General features: G+C 35.1%; 1 protein-coding gene across 1 annotated transcript in view; it reads right to left on the reverse strand.

Moving 5' to 3' along the window:
- Positions 1-2910: 2910 nt before the first annotated feature.
- Positions 2911-12576, reverse strand: part of RASA2 (RAS p21 protein activator 2) — a 42862-nt gene continuing 33196 nt past the window's right edge. Inside the window, exons 19-24 of the mRNA XM_034439326.3 lie at positions 12391-12497; positions 11700-11782; positions 9803-10011; positions 8214-8317; positions 4335-4524; positions 2911-3429 (exon numbers count right to left, since the gene is read on the reverse strand). Coding sequence (XP_034295217.1) covers positions 3399-3429; positions 4335-4524; positions 8214-8317; positions 9803-10011; positions 11700-11782; positions 12391-12497 — 724 coding nt within the window. The 3' untranslated portion in view covers positions 2911-3398. The remainder of the gene's footprint in view (positions 3430-4334; positions 4525-8213; positions 8318-9802; positions 10012-11699; positions 11783-12390; positions 12498-12576) is intronic.

Raw genomic sequence — 12576 nt, forward strand, 5'->3', positions numbered from 1 at the left:
TAATTCAGCATATAAGCAAATATTCAAATATCTGTAACTATATTCGTAACTATACATTGATTGCCTAAAAGTCTCAATATGATATATTCAATCATATATATTGATGTCAAACGGTGATCTTCCACACACACAGATACAGGACTGAGGAAACCCCAACATAAATATATGAACATTTTTAGATAAATACTTATGGGGGAAGTCAATTTAGCCTCTCCCATACACTAAAAACCAATAGCATATTAGCTATTTGAGGTGGAAAAGATATTTAGCAACTGGCTGGTTGAGCTTCTGTACACAACATCCCTGTATGACAGTTACACAGAAATATCTAATTGAAAAATCCCGCTAAACAGAGACACAAAATGCAGTTCCAATGATTGTAAATTATTTCTGTTTATTATTCAAATGTTAGATTTTTCAGAACAAAATAAAGCTTTCATTTCTATTGTATAAATATTTCAATAGAACAATCTTAAATTGGTGTTATAGGAGTAATTCAGGGTGGAGGAATTCACATTTACTTATACCCTATTGATTTGGTATAATCCAGGAAGGAAATAATGTTTTTCTTACTGTCAAATGCTGTAAACAGGTATAAAATAGTTCTTAGACTGATAAATTATAAATCTAGAATATTTTCGGGTGACTCATGGCTGTTTCCTATTTGACAGTCTAGAAAAGGGAAGCCTGGTGATAGATGTGGAGAATTTCTGTGGGTGAATCTCTTGATTTTTCCTTCCACAGATGATAAAATTCAGAATTATCTGTGAAAATGTAATACTTCGTCAAGGATCCACTTTCTTTTTTAAATTCAAAGATTAAATTATGTATAAAATTGATATTTTTCATGTTTTTCTTATATTAAAACATAATTTGCAATTTCCAAATGTATTAAAGTTTATGTATGTATATGTAGGCACAGGAATGAAAGCATATTTTAATGCTTATAATTTTAAGGAAAAGAATCAGTCGAAGATTGATTTGATCCTGGACAGATCAGAGATAATGATTGCCGTAGTTTATGGTAGATTAGAAGATGTTGTTTACTTTCTGTGTGCGAAATACAAGAATATATTGTTAAGAGTATCTGAAGTTTACTTTTATTGTTGAGTTTACCTGATAAGTTACCTGATAACTTTTTTAATGGTAAATAGTTGGCAGATCAAATTAGTCGGGCAAATAGAACTGTAGAAGTTTATAAACAGTAGGCCTATTTTGCAAGGGGGGAAATTATTATTGTTGAAATATATTTATCAGTAATCAACTAGGGTGACCATATATGTGCATGGTTTTTTTTAATGCACTTTTTTGTTTAGTTGCTTTGCTGTTGTTTCCCTTTTTTTGTGGAAATTTGTATTTTAACTTTGGAAATATAATTTATTAAAGGAATGGAAGCATATTTTTCTGATATTTTGCATAAAAGATGTTCACGCTTCAACGTAGGTGACTACACAGACACAATTTTCTGTTATGAGTCCTCTACATCACACTTGCATTTTATTTTGCATTTACCAGTTATAATTTGTGGTAATGATTGTGTTATACAATCTGTGTCATTCATTCTGTCACTAAATTATTACAGTTTCCCTTACATTTTACCCCAAGTGCACCATCTGCATTGATAGATTTATATATATCCAGTGAGCTTGTTTAATAAATATTTGTACCTATGCCTCAAAAACATTTAGTGATAAGGCATGGATACCAGCTATTGGGAAAAATAAGTTCTATTTAGGTACATTTAATTTAGAGGTTAGTTCAGTCTTAGGATCGGACTATTTACTTTAATGGCAAGCTCTCTTATTATCTTAGCATACCATTACAAGCATGTAGTATTTAAGCAGTGATGGGATTCAAATAATTTAACAACTGGCTCTCTGCCCTAATGATTTCTTCCAACAACCAGTTCACCAAACTGCTCAGAAAGTTAACAACCGGTTCTCCCCAAGTAGTGTAAACTGGCTGAATCCCACCACTGTATTTAAGCCAGTTTTATCTTTTAAATGTCCTTATTTTATATTTCTATTAGACAATGCAAGCAGTCCTAATGGTGGCAAATAATAGTAAACCAGAAGTATTAAAAGGTAAGGGGACCAATAAACAGATAATCATGAATGTTAACTTCAGTGGAAATACACTGATTTTTATAGTGCTTAATAAATTGCTCCCAAGGTGAGTTTTCTGTAGTACCACATTCAATAAAGAAAAGGTAAAGTTTCTTTTGAGTTAAGCTTGATTTCTGATAACGTCATATAATACTGATTTAAAAAACTTAGCCTTTTCTTCTCCCAAGTATTAGTTTGTTCATATTTATTATATACCAGTCTTTTTATCAGTCTATAGGTACAAATAGAACAAGGCATGTTTAAGAGTTTCTAAAAGTAAAGTTTAGTTCAAAACTTTACTTGGCAAGTAAAAAATATCCTAGATATAAAATTTCATAAAAGTATGGTTTTAAGCCACAGTACTGATCATTCAACTGATCATAATGATTAGATACTATAAAGTATCTAGAATTATAATCTGGGGGTAACCAGATATGTAAAGTGCTTGGAGTGACTTTCAAAAAGAGCTAGTTACAATTGGGTATGGCAATGTTCACTGTATATCATCTACCTTTAGGCATTTTTGAAAAAAGTATTACTAATGATATGCCACATGGTATTCAGCTACAGTATTACCTGAACAGCATATATTCTCCTCCCCCAACCCCAACCCAATCACTAAAAATACTAATAGTTATTTCAAAAAGAAAAACACAATTGTTCCATATCACATCTTTCACTATTCACTCCAATTGTAAACAAGACATATAGATTCCCTGACTTGTCCTGCTTCAGTGACACCTTAAATAACATAACTTTGTTAATTGTCAATGCACATTTTGAAAAAGTACCATCATTTTGTTCCTTTTTAAAAACAACATTTATACTGTAGATTAAGAAAGAAAGTTTTAAAAGTGACTGTGCGCTGAATGTAAAGCTTCAAATTCTTTTGCCGCCTGTCAGAATATCTTTGTCCAGATAATAGTGATAGTCACAGAAGCTGATGATTATCCTGGCAGATAAAATTCCAACTGAAGGTGATAGTTGATTTCTTTCTTAGAAAGCTTATTTCTTTAGAAGATCTTCCCAGCTTTAGATACCTTGTTTACTTACATTTTTGTATGTTAGGTTCTTTAAACAATATGGGTACGTTTTCCCTTATCCCTGCAGAAATCTGATTCCACATTGTTCTTTCCATTGTTAAATATTAAATAAGCTTGTGAATGCAGCTATTTTGCAGGAAATGTATATTCTTAAATTCACTGAATGATCATAAAAGCAGTTTGTTATTAAACAGTGAAAATTATTCCAATTCCTTTCTTTCAAAATCCATCTCTATTGAAGTGCCTTTGGTTAGGAAATTTTAGCAACAATTGGGTTTTCTCTATAAAAGAAAAAAAAGAACCTTATCTAATTATTTGTTAGAAACAGCAAGTTAAAAATTATTTTTCACTTACAATTAGTGCTGTGTTTTCTGACAATAAAATTTCAATCTTACTGATCTCCATTGAGCAGACTTAAATCCACCTGGATATCTCCCACAAATAAAGAAAACTTCTGCATTCTACAGTACACAATCTGGATGAGGGATTTAAATTTAATTCAGTACCACTTTACTTTTACAAAACCTGAGTGTTTATATAATTTGCATAATGACATCCCCATGAAAAAGAGAAAACAAGTGCAAATAATGTATTTTCATATTTAACAGTTGGAAATATTGAACACTTCCTCTCCCAATTAGTCCATTAAATCAAAGTTTTACTGTATTAAGATTTGCAGAATGAAGGTTGTGATCTTAACTGCCCATCTGAACTTCCCCCTGAGATAATTTCGAGTTCTAAACACATTGCATCCCCAAAACTAGTCATATTCAATTAAAATTAGGTGGGTATTGATAGGGATTGCGTTTAGTTGTGATATATGCTCATTTTATTGTGGCAAATTTGTCATTATGCTTCAGAATTAACTTTCTTCCCAAATTACATCTTCTAATATGTTGTACAGGGCAGGACAAAATCCACTTGCTTGATTTCTAATCACTTGCCCCCAAATTTGAACTGATTGCAATTCATCTGTGTTAAAGATAAAGTAAATAATGATATGTTAACGTTTGGTTGAACTATCTTTCACAACCAAAACCTATTGTCATGATTTATCTTGGTAAGTTATCTTGAACAATACATAATGCATTAGATGACTATGTGGTCATAGAATTACATTAACATATAGTTGCAGTTTGTTAAAGGACAAGCCTGTTGTAATGGTAGAATTGCTTACAATACTTACTCACTGCCATATTTAGCACTAGATGATCTTTTTTCTCGATACTTATCATGATGTATGTCCAATTGTTCTACAATTGATATTATTTGCTGAAGAGTTTGAAAAGTTGCTACCGAATCCTCAATTTTGAAATTAGAATAATCATCTGGCTCTTTTTGTGGACCTTGGTAGACTGCTATACTTCCACAAGCCTCTAAAAATAAGTATACATTAGAGTATTATGAAGCTTTAAATGTTCAGGAAACAAACTTTTGCTGCTCTATATCTTCAGACATAGGTTTTGCCATAAATGTGATTAATTAAAATAATGAAGAATGGTATTTTGGGGGCAAAACAGAATACCGTTTCTTGTTAATTCACTAATTCATCAGTGTAAATTAAAACAATTTAAATTAATTGTTATCTGGACTGATAAGTACAAACTTTTCCATGAAAAAATATAAAAGGATCAAAAGGATCACTATTATATTCTCCTTTCATAAATCTGTAAATTCTATCAAGTCTGAATATCCAGGAGATGGCGCTGAATCACACAATTTCTTGATTTAATGGACCTTGGATCATCAGACTTTATATATAATGCATAAAAACTAACCTCAAGTACACAATAAAAGAAGCAGTAGCCCAACTGGATAAAACTTGGTTCCCGAATAATGAACATCAAATATAATCACTCCTTGGTTCTGCAGTTCCATATTTGCTACTTGGGGAATGTTTACAATACCCTTTTGACTTAGTTCTACTGGAGCCTTTAAATTCACAAACATCACTTCCACTATTGCTACAGTTGGATGGATAGGCTCAAATTAAAACCTCTTTGGATATAATGGAGATTCAGCTTCAACAGAGACTTCTCCCTTCCACGTATTAGCTTATTATATGTAGGGTTTACTTTATTAACACATATGCAGTAATTGAGATGTACACTGGCAGGATACTTTGAGAATCATATCTTGAATACAGTGCATTCAGAAAGTATTCAGACCCCCTTCACTTTTGTCAATTTTGTTATGCTGCAATTTAATTCCAGTTATTGAAATTCATTTTTTTCTCATTAATCTACACTCAATACCCCATAATCACAAAGTGAAAACAGAAGTTTAGAAATGTCTGTAAATTTATTAAAAAGAAAAAACTGAAATATCACATTGGCATAAGTATTCAGACCCTTTGCAAAAATGAGGGAGTTATTATATACTGTTCAAAAAAATAAAGGGAACACAAGCAGAAGACATCCGAGATCTGAATGAATGAAATAGCCTTATTAAATACTTTGTTCGTTACATACAGTAGTTTATACACTGCTCAAACAACTAAAGTGCTCCTTGGCTTAGGGCCGGGGTATCTACGAGACCGCCTTCTGCCGCCAATAGCCTCCCACCGGCCAGTTCGCTTGCACAGAGAGGGCCTCCTCAGGGTGCCGTCGGCCAGACAATGTTGGCTGGTGACCCACAGGGGAGAGCCTTCTCTGTGGCGGCACCTGCCCTCTGGAACGACCTACCCTCAGAGATACGCATGATACCAGACCTCTGGACTTTTCGTCGGGCCCTGAAAACACATCTATTTCATCTAGCCGGGCTGGCTTGATCCCATCTTTGCGGTTTTAATTTGAAATTGGTTTTAATTGGGTTGTTTTAAATTGAAGGCCAAATTATTTAATGTTTTTAAACTGCTTTTAAATTTTATATGTTATGTTTTACTGTGGCTGTTCACCGCCCTGAGTCCTGTTGGAGAAGGGCGGTATACAAATTAAATAAATAATAAATAATAATAAAATAATAATAAAGGGAACACAAAACTACTGTATGTAACGAACAAAGTATTTAATAAGGCTATTTCATTCATTCAGATCTCGGATGTCTTTTGCTTGTGTTCCCTTTATTTTTTTGAGCAGTGTATTTGATGTTCATTAAGTTTTATTCAGCTACACCACTGAAATTTAGCTCTGGTGCCTCCCATTTCTCTTGATCGTTGCTGACATGATTCTACACCCTGATTGGAGTCAAACTACGGTAAATTAAATTCATTGGGCATGATTTGGAAAGGCACAAACCTCTCTAAAGAAGGCATCACAGCTGAAATGCATACTATAACAGAGCAAAAACCATGAGGTCGAAAGAACTGCCTGCAGAGCTCAGACAGGATTATTGCAAGGCACAGATCTGGGGAAGGCTACAATAAAATTTCTGCTGCACTGATGGTTCCTAAGAGCACGTTATGTCTGGAGGAAACTAGGCACCATTCATCACCTGCCCAATATCATCCTAACACTGAAATATTGTGGTGGCAGCATTGTACTGTGGGAGTGTTTTTCAGCAGTAGGAATTGGGAGACTGGTCAGGGTTGAGGGAAAGCTGACTGGAGCAAAGTAACAGGACATCCTCAATGAAAACCTGTTCCACAATGCTCAGAACCTCAGACTAGGCTGAAGGTTCACTTTCCAACATGACAACGATCCTAAGCACACAGCCAAGACAACATAGGAGTGGCTTAGGGACAACTCTGTGAATGTCTTAGAGTGGCCCAGCCAGAGCCCTGTCTTGAACCCTATTGAACATTTCTGAAGGGACCGGAAAATAGCTGTCTGACAGTCGTCATCTAACGTGACTAAGCTTGAGAAGATTTGCAAGGAGAAATGGCAGAAAATCCCCCAATCCAGGTGTACAAAGTTTGTCGTGTCATACCCAAAAAGACTCAATGCTATAATTGCTGCTAAAGGTGCTTCAACAAAGTACTGAGTGAAGGGTCTGAATACTTATGCCAATGTAATAATTCAAGTTTTTGAAAATAAATTTACAGACATTTCTAAAATCCTGTTTTCACTTTGTCATTATGCCTATAGATTAATGATAATGATGGTGGTCTTCCGGGTGCGCTTCAAGGTATTTGTTACCACCTTTAAAGCGCTCCATGGCATTGGGCCTGGATATTTGCGGGACCGCCTTCTGCCGCCGATAGCCTCCCACCGGCCAGTACGCTCCCACAGAGAGGGACTCCTCAGGGTGCCGTCAGCCAGGCAGTGTCGGCTGGCGACCCCCAGGGGGAGGGCCTTCTCTGTGGCAACACCTGCCCTCTGGAACGACCTGCCCCCAGAGATACGTATGATACCAGATCTCTGGGCTTTTTGCCGTGCCCTAAAAACCTTTCTTTTTCACCAAGCAGGGCTGGCGTAACCCCTCCCCCCCTTTTTGAGATGTTAGATTTTTAATTGTCTATGGGTTTTAGTTGGGATTTTAAATTTAGGCCAAAGTTGTGTAATTCTTTTAACAAATTTTAAATTTTGTATTGGGATGTTTTTATTTTGGCTGTGCACCGCCCTGAGTCCAGTAGGAGAAGGGCGGTATACAAATTTAATAAAATAAATAAATAAAATAAAATGAGGGAAAAAAAGAATTTTATCAACTGTAGAATCAGGCTGCAGCATAACAAAATTGATAAAAGTGAAGGGTGTCTGAATACTTATTGAATGCACTGTAACTGAAAGCAAATAATTCAATTTAAGCCAAGAGTTTTTCTCTAATACTTGAAAGAAGCAACTGTGTTTACAATATATAGAATGCAAACAAAGGCAAGAAAGAAGTCTACTAGAAGCCAATTTTTGCATTCTCCTTTATACATGATAAAGCCCAACATCCTTTTAAAAAAGCCTCCAAGGACCAGGGACTCCCAAATGGGTATGGGGTACTATAGTGTTGGGGGCTGAAGGAGAATATCTGGGAAAAACCTGGCAATCTATCATTTTTGTCTGACGTGATTTTTGTTTTGAGCCAACCTATTATATTTGAAAATTATCTGGAATGGATATGGGATTACCAATTTAAACAATAGCTAATACTAGCTATTAATATTACAAAACTGATTGTACAAATGAGTCTTTCATACCTTGCATTTTTTGGAGTTTTGGCATACTGATTGCAAAGACTGAGTAGATTCTCTCTGCTTCTCGATCTCCATCTATTTCTATCTGAATGTCAGCAGGTACACCTCTTCAATTAGAAATACAAAATTTTACAAAATGTTATTTTTAGAGAATCACTAGTCATATATTAAAGCATACACAAATAAAAGAGAAAAAAAAGCAATGCAGATGTGCAAAACTTCTAGATCATTTATATTTACAGTTGTATCATGATAGGTAGGAATTCTTAATATATGCCCTACCAGAATTAATTGAAAGAGTCCATAAAGCTATAACAAATCCATCTGTGAAACTAGTCAACTGCAATTTAATTCCTAATATCATGCAATAATTGTGTATACAACATTCATATTATTTGATGCTGAGACAATGTAAGATTAGGGTTAAAAATAAGAAAAGTATTAAATCCCACTCTCTATTCTGTAACTCTTCAGACATAGAAATGCTCACTAAGCAAGCATCAATCAACCATCTTTTTAATAAAAAGAACCACCAGGAATAAGATTGAAAGATAGGCACATACACATACAACCATCTTATTGTTGCTTTGAGTAAGCAACAGTATATAAAACACAGAGAGTAAGAAATATCAATCCCAAAATATCAAAAGCTTGAAATGAGAAATATTGTTAAATCTAATTTATGCCAAATCCATTCAGTATATCTCCCTCCTTGCAAATCCTCCTTGCTTCCACCAATACATGTATTATGGGTGCCATATAATTTTTTTACTTTATAGTTATAGTAAACTTTTATTGCATTTTTATAGTAATAATATAATATGTTTTTGGTGGATTTTATTGTGAGATGCCCTAGGTCCGTAATGGCGAACCTATGGCACGCGTGCCACAGGTGGCACACAGAGCCCTCTCTGCAGGCATGCCAGCCATTGCCCTAGCCCACCTGTACCGTACATGCACGCATGCCTCCCGATGGCCATCTGGTCTTTGGGTCTTTGCCGTGCATGCGGGGGATTGCCTTATGTGGCCCCCTGTCACTCCATTTTGGGCCTGGAAAGCCTCCTGCACCAACCTGGAAGCCAAACAGGGGGCTGTGGGGCAGGGCGCATGCACGGCAGGGAGTATGCACAGGGCTGCTCGCATTGCATTTTGGGGGTTCTGGCACGTGCATGTACATTCGTGCGCACGCGCTTTGGGCACTCGGCACCAAAAAGGTTAACCATCATTGCCCAAGGTCCTAGGAAGCAGTGGTGAAGGAAGAAAGGAAGGAAAAAAAGGGCACTGTAATGATATATACTCAGGTTGCAAAGAAAAAAAGTCATTTCGAAATAGCACCTTAAATACATTCATATATTATAGGATTAATAATCTATGTTGTTTCATAATCAGAATTGATGACAAGTTGCCATAAATATTAATACGTTTTCAAATCTAATAATGTTCACTTGTTAATCTCAAGCACATGTGTAATTCTGATATGAATCTCCCTTTAGTCATTAGGAAGGCAACCTAAGTTACAGCAATATACTGTAAACAAAATTATTTCTATTCCAAAACATGCATATGTTATTTTTCTTGTAGATGTTACTTACGCAGTACATGGCATACAGCCCACTGTGTTTTCTGATGTGGCTTTACAGCAAAGCCAATTTCCATTCAAAAAAGCAGATGGGTGATAGATGTTCAATCGCTTTTGGTTGCATCTGCTCACTCTACAGAGAGCTTCTATCCACTCACTAGCCTCCACACAATTATTTGCCTGCACATAGAGTGGTTTTTCAACATGTATTACTTGAAACATCTGAAAAAGAAAACAACGCCATTCAAACAATCAACAATTTAATTAGAGGAGAAAAAAAAAGAGACTCAGCACAATTTTTTATGCTTATTTGTTTATGTATTATTTAAAAACTTCGAAAACAGTAGACTGCATGCTTATCCAAATGGCTGCCTTGGTGTAACAGATACTGGTTAATGTATTAACTTCCAATTTGCTCAGAAAAGGAGGGATGTTATGATCCACATTTTTGCTTCTAGGCTGATAGACTGCCCAATTTCCTCCATGATTACAGACACCTGAGAATACCTCAAGGCAGAGGAAAAAAGAAAGTAGGAGAGCAAGTAATATCTCTCTAATTGTTCTAGTACAATAAAGAAGAGATGCAGGGAAGAGAATTCTGCCACAACTTGAATTAATAGGTATGACAAATAGGAGTCAGGCATTGAGGAATTAGAGAATGATTACTAAATTTATCTTTTTAGTACCACCCATCCTCCTTGTGTTCTTGATTTAATGAAAAATAAATCATCCTACAAAGAAAAGCACCAGCCTCTAACGAAGTATTTATTTATAGTTGTATCTTTTTGGATCCCATAAAGCCTCACTAATATGCAGATTTACCATATTTTTTAGAGGAATTGAGATTGAACTTCTTGACACTTTTAAATATCTTGTAGTGGTCTTCAACATCAAAGGATCATGAAAGGACCATAATTATGCCTTTCAGGCAGCATTCTAATTTTCTCCTGCCATTAGACATTCTTTTTCTCTAATGGTGGAGAGTTAGTTCTTGCCACTTTTAAAAACTTTTTAAAGCCCAAACATTAGATTTTAAATGGAATACACTTCTCACCTTTTCCAGGTTGTTGAAAGACTTTGTCTGGGCACAACATTTGTTGCCATTAGTGCTTCTATTGAGCAAATACTCCAAACTCACCTTACTGGAATAAGTTTGCTTTTGGGAATCAGAGAAGACTGAAACCACTGTCCACATATTGCTGCATTGAAATTTCTAATATGTGGAATTCACTTATTTCACTTCTTATGTAGTAGCATTCATAATGAACCAAACTCTATTCTAACCCTAGCATTATCAGTACTACTGTGGCTAAATTCTGTGTTGGTTATAATGTATCTTCGAATTCTGTAGTTCTAATTATATTGTTACATATTTTAATGTTTTTAACTGGATCATTAAACCTAATTATAATATAGGAATTCTTACCCTAGATCAGGGGGTGTCAAACTCAAGACCTGTGAGCTGGATCCGGCCAGTGGGGTGCTTACATCTGGCCCGCGGGGCCAGCCTGGAAATAGCAAAGGACTGGCCCGCAGTGCCTCTACTGGCCAAAACAGACAGAGTTTCTTCAATCTTCTTTCAATCTTCTGACAAGCAAAGTCAATGGGCAAACCAGATTCATTTAACAACCGTGTTACTAATTTAACAACTGTGATGATTCACTTAACAACTGTGGCAAGAAAGGTTGTAAAATGGGGTAAAATCACTTAACTGTTTCCCTTTGCAATTTTGGGGTCTATGGCGATTGTAGCTTGAGGACTCCTTGTAGTTCAAAATCAACATACAACTGCTTTTTCAGTACATGTAACAAGAATTTGAATAGAGCTTTGTATCCTGGCATTAAAGTTCTCACTTTTATGCAATATTTTAGACTTTTTCATGCTTGACTGTTATTTCAAAAGTTACTTACATTTTTCCTGTTAAATGAACCCTCATCAAGTTTTTCTACTGCAAGAATGTTTTTGACTGGAATGGTGAATATAGGTTCTTTATCTGGATTACGAAAAAAATAGCAAGTCCTTTAATTATAAATAAAACCCTAACTGTTTAAGGTAACGCAAAACACAAATCCTGGTGGAACACATTATATGTGATAAAGATAAGGATGGTGGAGCATCTGGTCAGGATGGTAAACTGACTGTATTCTGCTGGGAGTGTGTCTGCTGTTAATTGTTATGATTTTATATTATTTTTGTGGATTTTGATTTTGACAGGTTTTGATTTTTCATATATGCTGCCCAGCATCCATTAACCAGACACCCTTGCAAATCCCAACAATGAATGAATGAATAACCCTACAGGTAAAGGAATCCAAGATTTCATTTTTTGCTTCTCGGACTCAAAAGTATACATTTGTCTACAGTATCCTGATTAACTCACAAACATAAGCCCAATGGCAAATAGTTTTGTAAACTTAATACATTTGGAAAAATTACATAATTAAAAACATAAAAGAGTACTTTTACTTATTTGTTTATACTTAACAAATACAATGTTATAATGTACTCTTAACCATTGGAATTGAAGAATGTAATCAGTTTATTACCATCAGGTCAAGCTGTATAACTTGAAAGGTTAAGATTTTAAAAAAAGTACAATACCTTGTTGCTTATGATAAGTGAGTTCTCTACTTGTAAGGCAGAACCAACGCTTCTTGAAATTCTTTTTTCCAATACGAGTTCTTCCTTGTGCTCTTTTGAACATCTCCCTGTGAAACAAATACAAGGACATTTTTCACAGATATTTTCAAATTTTCTAATAGGTTATCTGGGTGTATTAATTTACAA

Source organism: Pantherophis guttatus, chromosome 6, assembly GCF_059756535.1.
Source record: "Pantherophis guttatus breed Tessera chromosome 6, ASM5975653v1, whole genome shotgun sequence".
In the NCBI taxonomy this organism is placed as follows: Eukaryota; Metazoa; Chordata; class Lepidosauria; order Squamata; family Colubridae; genus Pantherophis; species Pantherophis guttatus.